The following is a 24,349-nucleotide window of genomic DNA, read 5'->3' as shown; positions in this document are numbered from 1 at the left end:
TCTCATTTTTCTTCGGTTTTAATTTATATTTATTAAAAGAGATTGGTTAAATATATGTGTGGTATGCCGGAACTAGCAAGTATTTATTTTTAATTAAAATAAATAAATTAAAATGTATTTTTAATATTTTTTAATAAATATATTTTTATTTTTCTTTGGTTTTCCGTAATATTATAAGATTTTCTTCTAATATTAGCAAACATTTTTTTATGTAAGCCAATACAATTTTTTTTCTTGAATTCTATTAGGCCACTTTTCTATGATAATTTATTTATTTATTTATTTAATATTATTATTATTTAATTAAAAAATTTATTTCATAAAAAAATTTATTGAACCAAAATAAAATCATAGCTTGCGATGTGAAATTAAATATCTCAGTGAACATCCATTTTTTAACCTTTTAGTTTAGTCTTTACTTAAAAACTTTTCTGTTTAGTTTTTAGTAAATATTAACAACTTTTTTATATTTGTTAAAACATTCAATTCTTAATTTATTTAATTAAATATAAGCATTATTTTTTATTTATTAAAAAACATGTTGAAAATACTTAACCTTTCTTGTGTTAAAAAACTTTTGATCCCACCACCATGAAGGTATCAGTAAACTAATGAACGAAATGGCCATGAACATGATTAATTCTAATGAAGTGTGATAGCAACATACAAGTCTTTTCTTTTAGGTGAGCATGGCTACATGAGTTGAACAATTTCACTATCAAATGCCGAATGCTTTCTTTCTCTTCTGCATTCTTCAATGATGGATTCAGGAATCCAAAGATTAAAACTTGCACGTCAATTATATACGAATATGCTTTTTCATTGTGATACACCCCAGAAATCAGAACAATTTGTCAAGAAGTCATAAAATGACTGAAGGGATTTGTGATCACTCATTGACCAAAAATAGCTTCTGGTCATGACTGATCATGTTCACGTCAAGGATTTTGCCACCGTTTTCAGATAAAAGGTAACCACCTGAAGATTTTAATTGCTCCATAGCTGCCTTGACAAGTTCTTCAATGGTTTGAGGAACCCACAGGACGACTCCCTCTCTTCTTTTCTCTTTTGGGTCCCATGGATGGAATGGAAACACTGTGCATTTCATTCTTTGCATATCACCTGTGACTGGTAATTAATGAAAAAGTTTTTTGAGACTGTGCATTAATCTAGCAGATAAAACACTTCAAGCATAACAACATCAGAAGTCACAATGAATGAAAGCATGTATGATTTACCATAGTTAATGCAGATGGTCGACATCTTGCCTTCCACTAATGATGAGAAAGATGCCCATTTAAAAAAAACTTTAACCAAGAAAAGGGACACGCTACTAACCTATTTGAGAAGCTCTTGCAATCTCAAGCAATTTAATCAAATCCTTATTTCCACCAATACGAGCTTCATCAAGTGGAGTGTTTCCCCATCTATAAACAGGAAATAGCCCGTAGGATATATGAGGGAAATCACATGATCAAAATCCAGATTCAAGAGAAGTAAAATATTGTGATTTAGGACTGGGAACAGATTTAAACTTTTCACCATGCTTCTCATCCAACAAAGGTAGGATGCATCTCATGATCAATTGAAAGTCCTCATGCCTTGCCATTATTCTTTTCCTTAGTGATCTCTATATTTGAAGAGGGAAATATAGTCCATGCGACCATAGTGAATATGGAAAAGTCTTATAGGAAATGCCTAAAGCATAATTTACCAAAACATATATTTGTACAAAACTTTTCATGTAAAGATATCAAGAAGTGAATTATTCCAAAACCTGAGTTTCGAGTGAGAAATGTGCCCTAACTAGCTCATATGCAATGCATCAAGTGGTAGCATAAATTAGCCTCGAGTGACTGGCCAAACTGGCCTTCAATTCAGGTCATACCTGTCCTTTGGAAGAACGCTGGCCCCTGCTTCTAGAAGTAAACTTGCGATTGAATGTAAGTCTTCCGAGGCAGCAATGTGCAAAGGTGTTCGATAATCAAAGTTTTTTGCATTTGGATTGATTCCATTGGCCAGAACCCTTTTCAAGAGATTCAAATCCCTCTTTGCAACAGTTGTACAGAGAAAACCACCAGCATCATCAATTGCCAGTGATGCCCCTGCTTTAACAAGTAAAGAAGCTACTTCATCATGCCCACCCTTGACGGCTTCTAGCAATGGTGTGTTCCCAAATTTATCTGATAGACAGGGTTAAACAAAAACGTGTTGTTAGATTGCTTTAGAACTTGAAGATTGGATTAGAGAATATGTACATAATTCTGGAGGATATATACAGCAATAAACAATGTAGAACACTTACCTGAAATGTTGACGTCCACTCCATGTTCAATAAGCAGTAGAGATATATCTCCATCTCCTTTAGAAGCAGCAACATGCTGTTGAAAGAAAAACAATATTATATTTTCTATACAAGAAACAGTTTCACACTATCTTGCAAGAAAGAAAATGTAAGTTAAAATCAATATTTGAGAAAAACCGCTTACAAATTTAGCTCTAGATTTTTTACTTAATAATATTATAATAATGCAACGGTTGAAGTTCAGTACTCTTCTTTTTTGAAAGTCAAAGTCCCCAGATAACAATATGTTACAAGGAAAAGGATATTTGACTAATTAATCTGATAAAAATCAAAGGTGTCTAACATCAGACAATAGTATCTTAAGACTGGCTTGTCGGTCCATCCTTCAGAAATCATACCAGAGGTGATCTTCCGTCATAATCAGCCTTGTTAGGATCTGCTCCAGCTTCAATCAACCGTTTCAGTCGATAATAATCCCCATCAAAAGCAGCACAATTCAACCTCATAGCCAGCTCCGATTCAGACTTTTCAATGTAAAGGGTAACATCTGACTCCAATAATTCATTCCGTAGATTGGCATCTTTTCCCTGGCAGTTGAATGAATTGACATAAATAAGTCCACTACCTCTTCTAGCTCATAATATCTAGCTAGAAGAAGTATGATTTCAAAGGCTTCATTTTTGTTTTACAGCAAATGGAGAACATAATTATACCGCCAAGAACATAAAATTTAGGCAACAACAAAGGACAAATGTTTGATGCAGTGAAGGTCTAAAGGAACCAGGAGAAAGATAAGAAACAATGATATCAAAGCAAACTCACCTCAAGGAGATTGTTCAAGATAATTCGCCCATCAGAGAAGTATATCTCAAGGATCTCTGTAAAAGATTGCTTATCAAGTCGTAATACCCTGCATAGTTCCCGAACTCGTATTGTATAAGGCTGAGGAGTGTTGCAAAGAAAAGAAACTTCCCCAAATGAGCTATAGGTTTGCAGATGCTTGATAAACTCTTCTGCTTGATCATTTTCACCTCTTCCGAATTCCTCCTGTAGATAACATTGTCATGCCTATACGCCGACATCATAAACTAAAAAGATTTACTGATAGTCCTTTAAACACACTCAGAGACAGGTGTGCGCATGCACACACACTCGTATCATCAAACAGAGCAAATTCTTATTCAGAGGTCTACATGACTTGATATGTCAAGCATATAGGTTGCATTGTAATATAGCTAGTTTTCTTTACATCTGAAAGATAGTTGCAGCATGATTACAACTTTAAATATTTGACTAAAGTTGCTTTACATTAAAATTGTACTTTTCCATAACCTTGTATCTGTTAAAATACATTTGATAGTATGCATGATATGTTCCATCATCCAGAATAAAAATAATGTAGGAGTATTAATTGGATAAACACAAATCAACATTGATCTCTCTGTTATTGAAAGCGTGTGTGAATGCACATGCTCATTTGAGAGATTCGCTCAGCCAAATTTTAGATTAAGCTTTGTTGACCACGTTGGTGCAATCAAATTCACAGCTAAAGGTACTGTAGACAGTCATAAGAGCCGATAAAGTTTGTTTTGTTCTATTTGGATATAGGAAGACAAAGATCAATCCCAAACGAAGCCAGGTAAATGGTTCATATCATAACACAGCAGCAACTTAATATATACAGAAACATATGCTACACTTGTGATGCTTTGGAATATGCAATTGAAGAAGAAAGATAGGTCAAAGATGAAATGTTACCAATTCACCGTGGCAGACAACATAAAGCTGATCTGATACTTGTCCCTGCTCTATAATCACTTCTCCAGGAAGGAAAAACTCTTCATGGACTCGAATTGCCTGGTAAACATGACAAATGAATACAACTCTTCCCACAATTACAATGAATCCATGCTTTAATGTGATAGAATGAAATCCATTCATGGATTCAAAAGACTTTAATTTAATGAAAAAGCTTACTATCTGCTTAATGAATTCCAAAGAGCAACCCTTGAAAAGAGAAACTTCTTTAATATATGGTTCATATAATTTCTGTGAGATCTGCAAAAAAGAAACAACGTGTTGTAGAACACATGATTGAGAATCACCATATATCACTGATTCCTGAAGCAGGAAGTCTTATCTAACACAAGAATAAAGCATCTGATTTACCAACTAGGAAAGGAAAAAAAATTACTCGAGATCGGTAGATGCAGTGCGTCAATCCAACTACCTAGAAGGCTACTGTGATAGACCAATATAGAACACCAACACATTAAACAAGATAACAAAAATTCAGGTACCAGAGAAAGGAACAGATGATGGGAAGGTCTATTCCATATACCTCTTGCTCCTTTTGCCATTAGAGTTAAAATAATACATAGGAATCTGACTTATATGATGTATATAATTCGTGTAGAGAGAGCACGTGCAGGGTTGATGTAGGTAGATATAAATTTTGACATGCCAAATAAGTTGCAACAGATATCAGCATGGATTCTTTCTTCTGGATTTGGTGTAATGTTGCACCAAACTAATTTGCAGGATAGGAAGAAGTTGATACAATTTCAAGCTCAACATCAACAATATTCTATCTGCTTAAAAATTGAAGCCATTAACTATTATCAATACCTTTGTCCGAATAGAAGCTGGGATTTCCTGCAGAACAGATGCTTCTGTGTAGCTGCTTCTGTGTAGCTGCGATCGTATTGTAATCTCAGATGGCGTTTGATCTCATTGCTTATGCCTTTCCCAAGATTATTTCTATTCATGTATTTGAGAAGGTCAGTCATTCTATCCCTAAACTTTTCTGTCTTTGATCCTTTTACAATTAATGCAGTCATGTTACCAAGCAGATAAGCACCAAGAATCATGTCAAAAGATACATAAACCATGACAAATATCATTTCTCTGACATTTACTGCATGTATCTCTCCATAACCTGCAGAAGAAAGCATTTCATCATCACGCATTATACAGCAACTCATGTTAAGAATAACGCACCCTCAAATAACAGGGAGAGTCACATTAAGAAAAGCATAAAATCAATGACAACGAATTAAAGAAACGACATGTTTTTAGCAAAAATTGAAAAATATAGCGCAGAATAAATTCGACAATGAGCAAATCATTTATTGATGTAACATGACGTCTTGCAATGGAAAAGCCTAGCCTCGATATACAAATCCAATATAATCTGTGTTCAACAATGCCACGCAGTATATCAGCTTGCCTAACATATCTGGTGACTAAATCAATTTAACTAATCTCTGCCTAAAACTTTCTAGCATTCAGTAGGAACTTTCACCTTCCCCATAAGTATGAGCATCCGCAAAAGGGGAGAAAAAGATCATGCAGATATCAAGATCACAAATTCAAAGCAGATGGATTCCAGACAACTGCTTCACCTAAAGTGAAAATTACATGCTGAGGCTGATGGATCAGAATTCATGACCATGGAAGGTATAGGAAATCATGAAGAAAAAGAAACAAGTTGTATTCAAAATATATCAGAAGCTGGTTCCTGTATTTGCGGGAAGATAATTGATCCTCTAAACATTTGCATTTTTAGTAATGACATGAATGACTTAATGTAAGTGTGGATTTGTCTAGCAATGATTCAGCATCAATATTTCTCAAGATCTCAGTCACACAGTTTCCTGAAGAGCAATCACTGTTTGCCACTCATCTCGACTTCTATCAAACACCAAACTATTAAACTTAAACATATGAAAAAAGTTTACCTACAGTTGCCATAGTAACAATGGCAAAGTAAAGTGATGTTACGTATCGCTTCCAAAGATCAATCTCCCTGAAGTTTGTATAGTGATAGTCACCCATCTGCAAGCTTCCTATCCATGTGTAACCTTCCTGGGAGGGAGGCATAGTAGTAGCAAGATAGTAAAAAATGCAGGCTGCTGTATGTGTACAATAGAGTTCAACAACAAGAAGTTTCACAATTCTTGTAAAAAGGTAATTGATCCTGATATCTTTCTCCAACCTCTCAAAAAATTCCGACACTCTTTTGGCCCGACTTAGCCTAATCCACAACATATATCTCACTGCCTCCTTTCTCCCAGAAACCTGATTAAACCAGATAGTTCCATATCAGGACCCAAAAAGGAGATTAAGCTTGCCAGTTCATACTCAATATGTAAAAAAATTATAAATGAAGCAAAAGTGACGTTAAGAAAATGGATTTAACAGAAACGATCCTTCAAAGTCCTAGAACGATACCTTGAAGATGGCATCCCAAGGCAGACAGCCAAGAAAATCAACCAAGAACCGAGATTTCAAGTACCTAAACAAAACATGTCATAAAAAATATACATAATAACCAATCAAGACATGGCAGAAAACCAAGACCAAGAAAATATGAGATGGGACAAAAGGTACACACCTAATGGCAATGAGCTTGTGACTGGTGACCAAGCGATAAGAGTGAGTTGCACGATAGGCCACAAAGAAATGGACCACAATGTCTATCAAGAAAGCAATCTGACCAGCAATGTCTAGCAAGAAAAGGTTCTCTGGGAGTCCTCTGAAGAAACCAAACTCCAGTGGTGTAAAGAAGGAAGAGTAGACTGCCCATATTAGTATGAAGTGCACCCATACTGTGTACCTCCTGCTTTCACAATCACACACAATAAAATTTGGATTTTAGAAACCCTTTATACACCCACTAGCAGCCAGTCATGGAAAGCCTTGTATTAGCAGCATTCTATGGCAGCAACTCTGAATCATGAATGGATTAAGTGGGGGAGCATGGACTAAATTGTTGGGAGGGAAGTTTGAAACATTACGAGACTTGAGGAATGTTAAAACATATTTTCAAAATTCGGGGGGGCAAGTAACATCTTTTTAAGGGACCTAAATGAAAACATGCCAAAATATCCAACGACTAAAAATGAGACCCTCCATAAAGAATTATCCATTTACTCCATTTACTCTTGTTTGGGAGTGTGCGCTAACAAAGTTTGGCTATATATATATTTGAATTATTTTTGATGTATTAAATTAAAAAATATATTATTTTAATATATTTCTAAAAAACATATAAGGCTCAGTTTCATCAAATTTAGAACGTATAGAGACCAAAACTAGTTTTTCCATTAGAACAGGTAACATTTCCAGATGAAATGGGGGGTAATAAAAACACAATGGTGGCATTGATTCAATCTACAACCTCTAGAGAAAAAACTAGAATTGCCCCAAACCCTAGACTTTTATTTAATCAAAGATTGAAGATTGCTTTTGTAATCTTCAAAGATCCAAATCCACCATATTAACCATTGTATGTACGGCCCAACCTAGAAGATGAGAGGCATAGAACTCAAAGAAAATAGGGTCTTAGTGCCTACCAGCCGTCAGGACGGATAATATAAGCATCAGAAACGGAGGACTGCCCTAAGCTGCTTCCATCTCTGAAAACGATTCCATCTCGAATCGAAGACTCCATTCTGAGCAGCCCATATAGCCTCTTCCATGATGATTTACTTTCCCCTCTAAGTTTATCAACATCCAATTCTTCTTCCTCATCTGATCCATCACCTCCATTACCAACACCACCTCTTATCCTTTCTCTTCCCCGTATCATCATCATCATCTGCAAGAATTTCAACAGAAAAATCGTGGGCTGGCCATAGAATGTGATAAAAATGAAAGAAGACGAGATCTCTGAATGAATGTAAGTACCGGAGTGCAAGTAACCTTCAGTCTTGAAAGAGAAAGAATGCTAATTATCTTTCATGATGAAAACTGAAAGATAACTTTTATATAAATGTGTTTGGTGCCAAAGGAATTTGTTACTGGAAACTTTTGACAATGGAGGGGAGACTTATCCTGTTTTTTTTAAAAAAAAAAACAAAATATATATATATACCCTGAGCTTTCTGTTAGCGTAGATGATAAGAGAGACATTTGTGGTGACAAAGAGAATTGTTCTTGGTAATTAGGGAGCTCATATTAAGAAGCTAACAGTACGAATCAATGGCAGCGAGAACGATAACAACACAAGATTACCCACTTTAATTATGTGCTAGAAAAAATAAATTATTTTTTATTTTAAAAAAATTGATAATTTTTAATTTTTTTTACTTTGAATTAATTTTTTAATGTATTTATTTAAAAAAATCTTAAAAAAATAAAAACATTTATTATTTTAATTATTTTCAAGTAAAAAATATTTTTTTAAATAATGTAATATTAAATATATTCTAAATACATGTTTGAACATAAATATTATTTTGATAAACTTCTAAATACAAATTATTTTAATAATGTGCTTGAAAAAAAAAATATTTTTGTATTTTAAAAATATTTTTGAAAAAAAAACTGTAATTTTTAAATTTTTTTCTTTTTTTACTTTAAATTAATTTTTTTTAAACTGTAATTTTTAAAAAAATTTTCTTTTTTTACTTTAAATTAATTATTTTTAATTTTTTTAATGTATTATTTGAAAGAATCTTAAAAAATAAAAATTATTATTTTAATTATTTTCAAGTAAAAAATATTTTTATAAATAATTATTATTATAATATTAAACAAGTTTTAAATACGTGTTTGAAATTATATATAAATATTATTTTAATAAACTTTTAGAAGTATTTTAAAATATAACTTCCACCTAATTAATTTATTGAATGCATCATTTACCTAATTAATTTTAAAGGGTTACTCTAATAGTTGTGTGTGTGTATCAAGATTTAAATCTTAGTTTGGACGGTTAGAAATAAAAATCTTATAATTTTTTTATTATATCGTGAGGGTTGATTTAATTTCTATGTGTAAGAATTAGCTCACATATAAAAAAAATGATTTATTCTACTAAAGCAAATGAAGAAATTTTATAATGTTAAAGTTGTAACTAAGTAGCATATTATATGTTTGTTAAAAAGGAATTTATTCGTATACATTTATTTAAGAAAGAGTTTTAATTATCTCTTAAGCCAAATTAATAAAATGCACTCATAAGTAAACATCATATTATTGGAAAGTGTGATTATAATTATTTTTAAAATATTTTTTATTTAAAAATATATTAAAATAATAATTTTTTATTTTTTTAAAATTATTTATGATAACAACATGTTACAATAATTTAAAAATATCAAAAAATATTAAAAAATATAAAAACAAACAATGACAATTTTTTCTAAATCATTTTGTTCAGAATTGAAAAAAATATAAAAACAAACAATGACATTTTTTTCTAAATCATTTTGTTCAGAATTGGTGAATTCTATATAATTTCTTTTTAATTTGTATCCAAAATAAAGTTATTTGAGTTTTTTTAATTAAAATAATATTATTATAAAATAAATTTAAAGTGATTTAAGGAATCTTAATCAAAATTTTAGACAAATTATATCCGATCGCAGCCGAACACTATGATATATAAATGTAAAATTAAAGGTTGAGAAAATTTCCACGACCTAAGAATTACCAAGAGAGCCTATTTAAGAATCAATAAAGAAAGATAGAAGCGACACCACTTCAGCTTGGGCATCTCTATAATTCTGATTAATGTTCAACTTTTAACTTTGTGCTTTCTAAGGAAAAAATTAAAAAAAAAAAACTTTAAAGATCTTGAAAAATACATAGTTATTAAATTTAGTTTATTTTATTAACTGTTTGTAAGCGTTATTATAATTGTTTTTTAAAGTATTTTTTATTTATAAATATATTAAAATTATTTTTTATATCAATCCATTAAAATGATCAAAAAATAATAATAAAAATATTAAATTAAAGCAAATAAAAAATAAAAATTTTAAAGTTTTTTAAAAAATATATTTAAAACATAAAAACAAATAAGGATAGTTTTTTCTAAATCATTTTGATCAAGATTGGTGAATTCTATAGAATTTTTTTTTAATTTGTATCCAAAATAAAGTTATTTCAGTTTTTTAATTAAAATAATATTATTTTAGAATAAATTTAAAGTGATTTAAGGAATTTTAATCAGAATTTTAGATAAGATTAGATCTAATTCCATCCATCGAATACTATAATATATAATTATAAAATTAAAAAGTTGAGAAAATTTCCACGACCACTTTAGCTGGGCATCTCTATAATTCTGATTAATGTTCAACTTTTAACTTTGTGCTTTCTAAGGGGAAAAAAAAAAGACTTTAAAGATTATGGAAGAGAAGATGCTGAAAAAAGAAACTAAAAAAAAAAAAACTTTAAAGATTATGGAAGAGAAGATGCTTTGTGTTTCCTAATGTTTTTATTCTTTCAATGAATGGCGACCCCAAAACGATTTGTCAAATGTTCTATTTTTATCTTCTTTTTATTTATTTATTTATTTATTTATTTTATCAAAAGAATAATAGGACGTAAAATAGTGAGAGCAAGTCACCTTTGGTTTTCTCTTTCATTCGTTTGTTGGGTACTCTATCAATCTTAAAAGGTAATAAATTATGAAAATAAAAGTATCCTCGATTGTGTTTGGTACAAAGTTAAAGAACTTGAAAGAGAAATAAATATTAAGAAAATAAAAATTAAATTTGAAATGTTAAGGGTGTGATAAAAATTTGAAGATTTTAGAGCTCAAGTGATCTCCATATAAATTAAATCAATATTTAAAATAAATAAAACTAGAAAAAAATTAAATAATTTTATTATTATTGTAGTCCACAAGCACGACTATACTCTCGGATTAAATTGCTACAACTATATTATATATATAATCATATTTAATTGATTATTTCTTATCAATAATTATAACAAGGGTCATTATCAATAATTATTATAACCCATCAATTGGCTATTAGAATTCCTGACCAATTACTATAATCTTTTTGACAAGAGTCATGGCAAATTATTATAACTCATTATAATTCTTAACAATTATTATAACATGTTGGCAAAAACCATTTTTAATTATTATAATTTATTGGCGGGCCATTAGAACTATTTTTAGTGTCGGCAACTTTATTAACCAGAAATCATTACTTTATTTATAACCCTTTGAAATTCATTATGTAATCATTTACAAATCATTTTAAAACACTTTGTTTATATAAATCAGTTTATAAGACATTTTTATAAAAACTCTATACCATGCATTCACAAACATTACATTTAAATAAATTAATATGAACATAGCAAGTGTTTAATCTTCTTTTTTTAAAATATAATACACAATTAGAAAAAAAAATATTTATTTTGTTTAAAAATAACAGGTTGTGTGAATATTTCCCTCTTGCTTAAACAACTAAATTCTAAAATATTAGCTTAAATAACATATTCACAAACATAAAGTCTCTCCAACATTTAACTATAATAATTTATCGATTACATATTATATATTAAACTCACCGTAACTTCTTCGATAAAATTTGAAATTCCATTCTATATTTTGAATTATAAATTATACTCAATTATATTTTCATCCATATGATTCACCTAGTAATTCTCTCACGGCCCACCTTTAAGATGTAATTTAAGTAATTAAGCATAACATACACAAGAAAAATAGGTCATTTCTTGTCTCTGTTGCTCTCTTTTTACTGTGGAGCAAAAGTTGGAATTAATCGGAGTTTAGCATAATTTCTAGGACTTGATTGAAGATTTGGGCTGTAATTATGTGATTGAGGAGCTGAAATTAGGAGATTGCAATCTAGTTTAATTGCTTGGGATTGCAATAAAAAATCTGAAATTAAACGCTGGATTTCAGGGTTTAATTGGACTAAAAATGAATCAATTAAAAATAACTAGATTGAAATTGAGTTAACTTGGACTGAATTGAGTCACATTGATTCAATCAGATTGATATGTTGAAATCAATGAATCAATTTGGACTAAATTGAATTAAATGGATTGAAATAAGAGTTCGGACAAACATTCTTTATTCTCATTACAGTCCTTATATTTTTAATTTGTTTCAATTGCATTTAATTTGGTTTAAATCACCTTTTTCTTTTCAATTGTATCCCTAATTAAATCAATTTAGACCTGCAAATTCATCCTTGGTTTCTAAAATTAAGTAATTTTGATCAATCTAACTCTCAATTTTGATCTTCTGCTTCAATTACTTCCTTCATTCATTTCTAATTTTGCTATTTATTTCAAAATCATTCTTCAATTTTTTTTTGCTCTTAGACAAATTAAATCAAATCAAGCCATTTTTTTCAACTTCTTCAATTCATACCTTGTTTTTGTCTATGATGATCGATTATCATCGGTCCAACTTCAAACGTTTCAAGTTTGTGAATATTCTAAGATTTTCTCTATTGGTTTCTCAGACAGATTTTGTGACGTCTTTGCTTGAAGTGATGACAAAGGGTGTGAAAAATGCTGAACACTTTGTGCCCCATTCCGTGTACTCTATAATTCTAAACCCATATGATATTTTTTAACAAAGTTTAAATCCAGAACATGAAACCCCAGATGCCACGTTTGGTGGCAACCATCAGTTTCTGATTCTGTAATTACTGAGTTAGGCAAAAGATTCTATACTACGTTAAAAAGAAAGCTTAAGGACTGCCATAATTTTATTAAGAATGAATTCGTTGATATCTTGAATCAATTTCTTGAGAAGATCTGGGAGAAGCTAGTTATCTAGGTCGGTGTTGATTCAATGGATAAAGGGTATTCTTGGGGATTGATTGAGAAGGTGAGATCTTTAAGGTTCGGGCTGTGAAGGGTTTGGTTATGGAAGCGTGAGTTTAGAGATTTGGGATTTGGTTAGGCCTTTAGTTGTTAGTGGGATTGTATTCGAATTTAATCATGAGTCTTTTTGGTGAAAAAGAAATCTGACTTGCTTTGTATTTGCAATAATTGTTAGCAATTGAGAAGGCAAGAGATAAAAATCTCTCAAGACTGTAAATTACGAGAGGCTAAGGAGGCTGCTATTCTGCTTATGCTTTGCTATGATGGGTTCTCGACATCTGTCCTTTGTTTGCTTTCTCTGCTGGTATCACAGAATGTTGAAAGTAACAATGTCATCTGCAATCAGTGAACTGAATGGTTCAGAGGTTATGAGTTTGATTAGGTATTTGGGAAATAGCTGATGTATGACATGTTCCCTCTGGCAGGTCCTTGTACAAAGGCTTCATCTTGCTGGGTTTGCCGGCCTGCGATTGGGTTCCAAGACTTGAAGATATGGTCAGGTTTCTTGGGTTGGTGCTGGATGAAAAATCCTCTTCGTCGGTGTTGCATCTAGAGTTCACGAAGAGCTGAAATATATTGAGGCAGTGGTTTTACATTCACTTTGGATTCAACTCTTGTAAAGGTAACAATTTGTATGAGAGGAACCACCCTGGATAGAAGAGGTGATAGAACTTGCTTCTTTTTTCTTTTTTTTTTTTCTTTTTGGTTACAATGATGATATTATGTACATCCCTTAACCTTTCCTTCTGTTTTTCACATGTAGCTTGAAGATTATTTTTGCCTAGAAAGATGTCTTTCCAAGGCTTTTCTTTTTGGAGTTTTCTGAAATTTCCTTCTGGTTTTGGCTCTTCACTCTGGTTCGAAGAAGTTTTTGATTGATAATTGTGCCCATCTTGTTTATATTGACGCTATAGATGCACTGTCGACTTCAGAAACTTGAATCACTGAAATTGATAAAATTTATTTTTTAAAAAAAATTATTTTTTATGTTCTTTTTATCATTTTTACATATTAATGTCAAAAATAAATTTAAAAAAATTATTTAAATATATTTTTAAATAAAAAATATTTTAAAAAATAATATTTATCACACTTTCAAACCCTCATTATTCATCATTAGATAGTATCACTTGCATAATAGAGAGACACTATAGAAAAGAAGTCAGTAGCTAGAGAGTGTAAGCAGCATCGATTTTTAATGTAAGTGTATTTGTTGTTCATGAGAGTCCTATCTTCATACTTGACCATCCTCACTATTTCTAGATGTTTCAGAATCAAAAGATAATAGAGTTAGCCACTGTTTTTGTGGGGTGGTAGACCTATCGTAGTTGCAGGCTTGCAGCCATGGCAAGTTGTTTCTTTTATTGGTTTATCACCGTGGAGTTAGCCTGCCGGGGGACGGGGGAGGACCAAACGGGGTTGCAAAAATTGCAGCCTCAATTGGGCTGGATGCAGCCCAACCGGGGCTGCTGCCCCATATTTTTTTTTAAAACAAAATTTTCCACAGTCACTCTCCTTGTTGGTTTTAACATTAGTTTTTTTTAGATTAAGGTGGGTGTTTGGGCCGGCTTGCACGCACTACGATTAATTTCATGGGCTCTAAAATTAACGACCATGTAAGCTTCCAGTGGTTATCATATGAGCAACCAAGAACTCGAACCTGAGATCACAGGGAGCAAACTTCTTAGTCCCAAATCTTTAATATTAGTTTTTACTACATGGATTGCTGCTTTTCAATGTGGATCAATTTAAATTTTTTCAAAAAAAAAATACTAACGCCACGCAAGTGCTCAGAAAAAACAAGATTCGGGTTATTGTCTCTACTCAAATTCATAAGCTTAACTAATTTAAATAATGTGAATAAAAAAATATGAAAAAAAAAATTTAAGTGACATTAATGTTTTTAAAAAATAAAAATAAAATCCGAGCCATTGTTTTGATTGGATTTATTAAGCTTAATTAATTTACTTTCCAAATTTATACCAAGTTTGAAAAATATATTTTAGAGGTTCTTCATTATTTTTAAACACATTTTTTTTCATATTTTTTAATATAAAAATATATTTTAGAGGTTCTTCTAGCCTTTTTGCATAAGGTATTTGTATAAGTGATGAAATCTGCTTCCAGACCCTGACTCGAAGAGTTCTCTTATCAGTTTGGTCGTTGGAATAGCATGTCCTTATTAGAACCATGGAGCTTTTCCTTTTAACATCATTCTTCCTTTCAATTATTTAGAGATGGAGTGTAGTTGTTTTTAAAATTATTTTTTATTTAAAAATATATTAAAATAATATTTTTTTATTTTTTAAAAAATATTTTTAATATAAATATATCAAAATAATTTAAAAATGCTAAAAAAATATTAAAGTAAAACAAAAAAATTAAAAAAATTAAAATTTTTAAAATATTTTTAAAATATAAAAACAAACAGTATTGATATAATATTTTGTCTTAAAATATGTAGTTAAGTTCTCATAGGCTATCATATATAAACTTAAGTTGTGATATTTATTATATTTTCACAATTTTAGTGTTTAATATTAACAAACATTAGGTAACTCGTTAAAATACAGGATGATTTTTTCTAGTAATTCTTTAATTTGTTTGAAAAACTAGAGTTAGGAAAAGGAAAATTAGAACTTCATGTTTAAATGCAATATTTCTCCATCCAAAAAAATTAAAAAACTAGGGGTTATTTAGAAACAAAATAATACTCTAATTTTCTAGAAAACTAGAGTAAAAAGAAAAGGAGGAAATTCAATATTTAACCATGAAAACATAAAAAATTATTTTTTTAATTTTTCAAATTTATATTGAGTTTGGAAAACATATTTTTTAGGTTCTTCACAGATATCAATATAGTTTTATATATATATATATATATATATATATATATATATATATATATTACAGTTTTGTTGAATTTTGGCTCTTATGAGACTATCCAATTATCCTCCTCCTACTCTGATGTGACTTCTCCCATTCAAATTCATGCATTTTTTTCATCTTCAATTAAATAAATTGAAAGACAAAACTTAAAAAACACAAAAGATTAAAAAAAAAACTAAGAAAATCTGATGAATTTTTTAAATATGAATTAATTCATTAAACTTAAAATTTTTAAAATTCTAAATTTAAATGAATCAAGAAACTTAATTTCTAGTGAATTTAATGTTAAGAATAAAATAAAAAAATATCAATTTAAAAAATTTGTTAAATAAAAAAATAATAATCAAAATAATAAAAATCAATTTTAATAGGACAAAAAATTACAGGGGGTGAACTTGTAAAAAAATTAAATAAAAAAATAGGACCAAAATTGACCAATCAAAAAAGAATGTAAATTGAAAAAAAAAACTCAATTTTATAAATTATTTTAAATTAAAAAAAATTATAATAAAAAAATAATGATTAAATATAAAAAACAAATTGAAAAACTGGTTTAAAAATTTAAAAGATTAGATATAAAAAATAATAATGAGAAAGAAAAAAATAATTATCAGTGTTAAGCCAGAGCTTGTCCTAGTATAAATGGTCTGTCATAATGATTTGAAAGCTGATTTAAAAACAATTATTTGACCACCAATAATTGTTGTATGGATCACCCAAACAGCACAAAAACTACCATGAGTCAACGTGAGTAGTTATTTATTAACATGTAAATATTTTAAATAAATAATTTGCCTCTAAATTAACTTGATTATTATAAAAAAAAATCTATGAGAAATACAAAAAACCACTGGATATTAGTTAAATAATTTTCTCTTATACGGGAGCATCAGTCATTTTACTAAGCTTATAAAAACTGAAAAGATAAATTAGCTTAGAAAAAAAATTCAATAATTTTTTATTTTAAGTGCTCTTCATTTGTTTAATCCACAAAAAAGTATAAGAAGATCAACGTGTCCTTTATTAATCTGATAATAACAAAAAATTCTAACAAAAAGACTAAATTGCCTTTAATTTCTAGTTCAAATTTGTTATAGCGTAAGGCAAATCCATCACTTTATTTTCTTAATGAATAGAGTAATTTGTGTCTATATGTACAGTAACTCACAATAAAATTTAGTCTTTTTAACTAGATGTATGGCTCATGCAACACCGTAAACTAACTTATATTTTTCTCATACTAAAAAAAGATGCTAATATATAATGCAAGTGTTTTTAAAAAGTTCACCATAATATTTTGTTAGTTTGTTAGTGAGAGATCAAATCCATACTATCTGTATGTCTTAGAAACTCTTTGAACATAGTATTTTTTTAGGATGGTAGATATCCTCCCTCCTTTGTTTTCAGTTTCTTAACAAATTTTTAGCATGATTTTTTTATTTGTTTTTAATTAATATAGATATTTGGATTAATTTACACACACTTTAACTAATCCCATAAATTATGAAATTAACAATTATATAAATTTTTAATAACTTTAAAATTTATAAAACTGAAACTATTTACCCCTAAAAAATAAATACAGAGCTTGACTAATTAAAGTACACCCCTCGTGATTTCTCCCCTTTGTTCCTGATTTAAATCATCGACATCTCTTGAAACGAACATTTATTCAAGTCTGCATTTTTTCTTCTCTGTGCCACAGAATTACGAGTATGCAAGTCTGAACCATTAATTTCTTGTTTCTTCAACTGCTGTGTGAACCTATGATCCATGGAGCCAGAAAGAGTTGATGTGGCCACAATTTTCTTGTGTAGAATCATCTAAGTATCAGGTTATGGCAACCAAAAACGTTAGCACAAGTGGCCATGACTTTGGTCTGGGATACAAGAAGGTGCTACGTTGGCTTGTAAATTTTGAAATTTCGGGCCTATTTCAAGGGAAAAAGAAGAACAAACAAACTGGTCTCCCGTTGATCCAATCAACCCAGAAGGCAAGAGGGAACTGCTGCTGTAAGAAACAAAGAAACGCCCTTGCATGCGCTTTAGTGCCCCATTTTCTTCAATTCCCCTGCCGAGGAAGCAAGCATGAGTGTATATCTACCATTCAACTTCGTACAATTCAGCTAAAATGGTAGCTTGCATTACATAGATTGGTATTACAGAAACAAGTTGACAAGTGAAAGTTGCTGTATCTCTGCAAATTATCTCTGGCCATTAATGAAGTCCACTTGGCCCTCATTGTCTGTCAGATGTTTAATGCGGAGCGCCATAGAGAGTTGAATTTTAAGCTAGAATTCCAAATTAGGAACGTCGGCAGAAGGAACAGCTCATGGAAAGAAACCTGAAAAGGATGACGCAAGAACAAACATTTTTTTAAAGAGAGAAAAGTCAAAAAAATTTATTTTTAAATACCCTTTATATTTCCATCAAATATTAATATAAATATATAAAAATATTTATTCATTATTAAAACTATCATACACGATCATGTAAACTTTATTGATCATGTAAGCTTTCTTCGTCAGGTATTACATAGACTGGCATACCCTTATTTAGAAAAATCACCAGATCTTTCTTGATGAAGAGTCCTGCTGAAATTCGCTTTCATTGTTATTAAACCTAGTTGATCATGTAAATTTGCCATTTTTAATTTAAATTGGGCTAAATTTTAATATTAAATAAATATGTATTTCAGCAGATTTAAACTAATAATTTTTTTATTAAAAATAAATAAGGTCGATGCATATTGACCTAATTAACTTAATAATAAAATCAACAGGTATGTTAATTCTATTAAAGTATATTTTTCGTTTTTTTCCATGGAAAGCCACGGCAAGATGGTACGTCCAAATGGGCAACAAATTGTGGGTTTCAACATGAATTCCTATAATTTAAGGAAAAAATATTTTTTTATTTCTTTAACGTAATATTTCTTATTAAATTATTGTAATTAAATTGAAGAAAGCTGAAAAATCTATGTGGTCTTTGTTGTGCTAAATTACAAGAAAGTTGGAGAGACAAATTGACCCGAGACTTGAGAGAGATGAAGGAAATAGAAAGAGGGGGGCGATGCCCTTTACTTGTCACATGATTAAATTACAACATGTGTTTTTAGCATACATTTGCTCACTTCTGGTCTTCTTGGAACTTGCTTATGTTCAAATATTTGGCACCGTTTTAAGAATTTTAACTTCACGTTTTACATGATTATTTTTTTACATTGAAAGTTCGAAGCATGCAAACATATGCTCAGTTCTAGTCTTCTGGGTATTAATTTTTTGTGATTTGAAATAGTTTTAATGTGTTAATATTAAAAATAATTTTTTTAAATAATTTTTAAAAAAATTAAAAAATAATTATTATTATAATTTCAAATATTTTAAATTTATGTGATGTAAAACTATGTGATTCCAGGGTTACTCTTGACACTTCGAATCACAAATTATTAATAAAAGTTTTAGGAATGATAATTGTGTTTATTATTTATTTATTTATTTATTATAATGAAGATAGATATAAGGGAAAGAAAAGAGTAAAACCATTTGACTTATTCGTGTAGTAAATTAAATTAAATTTGATTTCGATAAATCTTCTTATTATAAACAACTTATTATATTTATAATTTCACTAATATATATGAAAAATAACCTGTGTAGTTTTTAGAGGATTGTTTTAATTAATACGGTTCAATTAATATAAAATATTTAATCTTTTTTCATAGCTCGCGTGTTTTCCTTGATAAAACTTGATCATCTAAAATCATTAATAAAAGTTCATCATAAATGAAGGAGGCATATATGGACCGGATTAGCTGCCTTGATCACCTAGCTTCGTTTGTCCTTTTCTCCCATAGTTTTTGTCCAATCTTGCTTTGAGAAGCAAGAAGACTATTTTAATGGTGGTGACTAAAGGAAATCAGTTGTATTTCCATTCCATAGATGTTGATGACTTGATGGAGACCATTTAGGTCTGATTCTTACATCAATTTCATAATAAATTAAATATTTATTTTTATATTTTAATAATATTTTTAAATTTATAAATAAAACAAAATATAAATTATACCACCTCACTTTATAACAACAAACAAAACCTAGGTTATTTGTTTTTGTATTTCAATAATATTTTTAAAATATTTTTATATTGAATTATTTTTTATATATTTTTAGATGTTTTGATATTTTAATGTTAAAAATAAATCTTAAAAAATAAAAAATATTATTTTAATATATTAATTTTTTTTAAAAAAAAAACAATCAAAATTGAAAGAGAAAGGAAAGGACAGTCACCATGGAAAAGAAACTGAAAGCAAAAAAAAAAATTCTTAAATTTTCTATACAATAATATAAAAATTTTCTTATAGAAATGAGTGATGCAGACGTGCATCGTTATTATCGTTGATTTTATATAAATAATCGAAACTCCAAGTCATGAAAGATGTATATAAACGGCTGGATTCAAGTAACTCAATATGCCTGCTCTGTAGCCGCCTTTGTCGTCATCTTCAACTGAAAAATGCAGCAGCTTCTGATACTCTTCCATGCTCAAATCAGTCAGCAAGCAGATCTTTGTGTACGGGCTGTGCAAAGACACCACCTATTTGACCCACCATCCGCAGTGTATCAGATGTGTTTTTTATTAAAATATATTTATATATGTAAGTTTTTTATTATATTTTTTTTATATGAAACATTTTAAATATATTTTAAAACACTAATATATGCATATTATTAAATAAATTTAAGAATTATATATATCTAATAAAAAAATATTAATAATGTTGCGGGGTCGTGAGCACCGTGATGTTGTTTAGCGATGAAGAAGGCTTTTTATCGTATCTTTTATGTGAGGTGTTATGTATTGGAAAGAATTTTTTTATTTAATTATAAAATTATGATTAGTGTTTAGTAATCACTACCTAATATTATGGTCACTAGAAACTTATGGTCTGCAAGAGTTTAGGTAAGGGATTGGTTATGCAAGAGAAAGACGCATCACCCTCAGTGCACTCCACTTCAGATAAGCTGCATTGTTATTTGATTATTTTTTCCAAGTTAGGTTTCTATTCGTTAGTCTTTTTCAAAGTTCAAAACAAATATCTCTTCACAAGAAAGTCTTCACCTCATTAGGTTAAAACCTAACCATTATGAAGTCTAAATTTTATCATCGTATTTATTTACATCTTGTAACTTTAATACTTGAGGATGTACTTTATCATGTAATTTTACAACTCATAAGTATTAAAGTCTACATTTGGATCCTATAAAAAGATTAGAAAAAGTTTTTTGATACTTTGATCAAATCCTAATGGATAATCATGTTTATGATATCATTTTCTGAAATTTTGTTTTTTTAATATGAAAAAGATGTAATTTTTGTTTTTTATGAAGGTATGCTTGGAAAAATTTTAATCTTTATCCATATGCATGAAAAAAATATTTTTTTATTTGTTTTAGAAAAGAGAAATTAATTTAAAATATTATGAGATATTTTGGAAATATTTTGAATTTGTTTTAAAATATTTTAGAGAAAACTGATTTTTTGATATTAGATTTGTATTTTACACTGTAAATATACAACCCGATATCATGCAAAATGGGTAGAAAAATATACTAGAAAATCATAAAAAAATCTGAAAGGGATTTTTTTAATTTATTTTCATTTTTTGGGGCCGAGTTTGTGAATTATTTGCATAATGTGAATAGTAAGTTCACATTCTGCATGCAACTTTACCGTTGCAAGCAATGGAGTGAAGTGGGAGGCAACCTTGTGGAGAAGAAGAAGCTGCTGTCACTAGCCTGGACTGAGGTTGGAGGTGGTCTGATTATGAAAGACGAGAGGCTGATAGCAGAGTTGGTAGAGAGTTTTGGTCGTCAGAGTTGTTATATGAGAAAGAAATAGGTTTGCAAATGAGAGAGAAAGATTCACGGTGGTTCTCTGTGGTTGATTAGTGGCTTCTTGTGATGAAGAAGTTGGTGGTTGGAATGTCGGGAAGAGAGAGGGAAAGAAAAACTGCAGAATCAGGGTAGAGAGATTAGTTTTTGGCTTGCTTTGAATCCCATTTTTTTCTTTCTCAGGCCATGAAATTTGCCTCTAGATGGAGGCAAAAGACAATCTTGTCTACATTGAGGAGAAATTTAAGCGCTTAATTCAACTGGGAAGGATCCCAACCGTCGGCTTAAAGTAGACATTCTGAGTTGTCAAATCTGTAAAAGAACGTTGTCTGAGTTGGCTTATTTAGACCGACTCCGGCACAGTCTCGTTGCCATTCAGACTGAAATATTCACTTGGAGTTGTAGAGAAACTGCAGGGGATCATTTATGTGCCATTTTGTTAGATTTGATAGAGAAATAAAGCATTAAAGGCATATGAAAAATAGTCCCTCAAGCAGCATTTTTAGGTAAAATCAGGGAAGACAATAAACATTGATTAAACAACACGTCGTGTGGTCTTTATATATATATATATATGAAAAACATCACTGTTTTGAATTGAATTATAGATTTTTATTGATTTTTAATTTAGTCCTCCAACTTTCAATTAGTTTTAATTGAACTCTAATTGACTCTAAACTTTTGATTTAATGCAATTAGGTCCCTACAGAACTTCAATTTGAGCTTAAGATTTATGTATTTTTTGCAATTTAGTCCTTGATCTTGGATTTATGCAATTTAAACCCTAACTGACCATTAAATTTTTAATTTCACCCCTAATTTTTGTCAATTGAGCCCATATAGTTTGACGCCTTTTGCAGGTTGATCCTTGGCTATAAATTTCTTTAATTTAGCCCTAATTAACCCCAAAACTTCCATTGTCTTGTAATTTGGCCTCTAATTTCAATCAATTAACTTGGTAAAAATTAAATTTGATCTCTTAAAATTTCAATCTTCTCAATTAATCTCAAATTAAGTACCTAAACTTAATTTTTCATCAATTAACCTACAAATAAAATTAATTTGACCCATTTAAAGTATAATTAAGTCCTTGTATTTAATTAAATCCTTTAATTGGACCCAAATTAATTCTTAAATATAATTAACCCATGATTAAATCAAATTAGCCTATAATGTACTTAATTTTAATGCAAATTCATCCAATAATTATTTAATTTGATCTTGAATTTGTATGTTTTTTATTTTTGGGTATAATGGGGTATAATTAGGCCTTAAAATTTCCTCCTAAATTGCTACTTAATTCCCCGGCCTGCTTTCTTTGTGTTGCCAGCCTTTATTTTATTTTTTTATTTTTATTTTGAAAAAAATTAATTTTTAAGGAATAACCTAGAATTAGGTTATGACTAATTAAAAATAAAATAAAAAAATTATAGATTATGATATTTAATCTTGCAAGATATAACATTTACCCTGTTGTATTTATTGAATTTATGTATTAAAATTAACTTTTTATTCAATCAAGTGATATTAAGAATATACACACATAATAAATTGATTAAATAAATAAAAGTGAAAAATATTATGCAAGGCTGCATATATCAGAAATATTATCTGAAAATAAATATATTTTTATTTTCAAAAATAAAATTCTAATATACAAAAAAATTATAGATGAATCAGAATAATCTTTTTAAAAAAATATGCACAACACCATAAAAAAATCTTTATCCAAAAAAAGGTTAGATAAAAAAATAAATATTAATTTAAATATAAATTTAAAAATTATTTTGAGAAAACAAATACAAAAAAAGATATCAGTAAAAAAATGTTAGAAAAAAATAATAACTTAATTGTTGTAGCTTAACTAATCAAAATCGTGACCAGAATCATGAACTCAACAATATTCAATATTTTTTCCACTTAAATTTATATGCAACTTTTTTTAAAAAAAAAAGTAAAAAAGAACATAGGAGCGCTAACAAGCTTAAGCTTATTCTTATTTTTATTTAATTTCTTAAAGGGTCATTTGCTCTTTTTTAGAAAAAAAAAATAAGCAACTATATATCACTCGCAAGCCCAGATTTCATTTATCATAATAATAGCTAGAAAATTAAACATTTAGTTTTTTGCCTTAAAAATCTAATTTTTAAATACTTCAATTAAAAAACACCTCGTAAACATCCAACATCCTTGAAATACATTTCTACTTCAAAAGTCCAATTTACTTCAATTCGATTGTTTTTTTAACATCTGCAACCCAATTGTAGAATACATTTATAGTGAATTAACATCATGTAATTAATTAATAAAAGTTTAGTTTCGACAGTACATTAAGAATCAATTTAGAGTGTCAAGTTAATTTGGAATTTTCCCAGATTAACAAATACCATTAAAAACTACATTCTACCAGTCACCCCTCGAAAGATATTCAGAATAATTGGAGCAGATTGTTGGTTAAGGTTGGGATACCCTTATTAATGCATATTGCTCGTTTGGAGATGTGATTGCACGAGATTAAGTGAATGTTGAATTTTTTGTAGCTTGAAATAATTTATATATATATATATATTAATTTTTTTATTAATGCATGGTGCCCATTTGGAGATGTTGTATGAGTTTTAGTGAATGGTGGTTTTTTTTTT

The 24,349-nt window shown here is 29.2% G+C and overlaps 1 protein-coding gene across 1 annotated transcript; it reads right to left on the bottom strand.

The window, feature by feature from the left end:
- Positions 1-724: 724 nt before the first annotated feature.
- Positions 725-8,049, bottom strand: LOC105110424 (potassium channel SKOR-like). The gene is given in 15 exon segments (NM_001304315.1): positions 725-1,128; positions 1,339-1,427; positions 1,889-2,183; positions 2,306-2,381; positions 2,704-2,892; positions 3,128-3,352; positions 4,064-4,162; positions 4,283-4,363; positions 4,934-4,972; positions 4,975-5,243; positions 6,046-6,385; positions 6,539-6,602; positions 6,702-6,926; positions 7,663-7,907; positions 7,997-8,049. Coding segments are annotated over 14 exon segments (2,472 nt in total). The 5' UTR covers positions 7,905-7,907; positions 7,997-8,049; the 3' UTR covers positions 725-889.
- Positions 8,050-24,349: the final 16,300 nt, after the last annotated feature.

The sequence above is a fragment of the Populus euphratica genome, unplaced genomic scaffold (genome assembly GCF_000495115.2).
Source record: "Populus euphratica unplaced genomic scaffold, PopEup_1.0 scaffold253.1, whole genome shotgun sequence".
Taxonomy (NCBI): Eukaryota; Viridiplantae; Streptophyta; class Magnoliopsida; order Malpighiales; family Salicaceae; genus Populus; species Populus euphratica.
The sequence above is the reverse complement of the archived record's forward strand: the minus strand, read 5'-3'. Positions and strand labels throughout refer to the sequence as shown.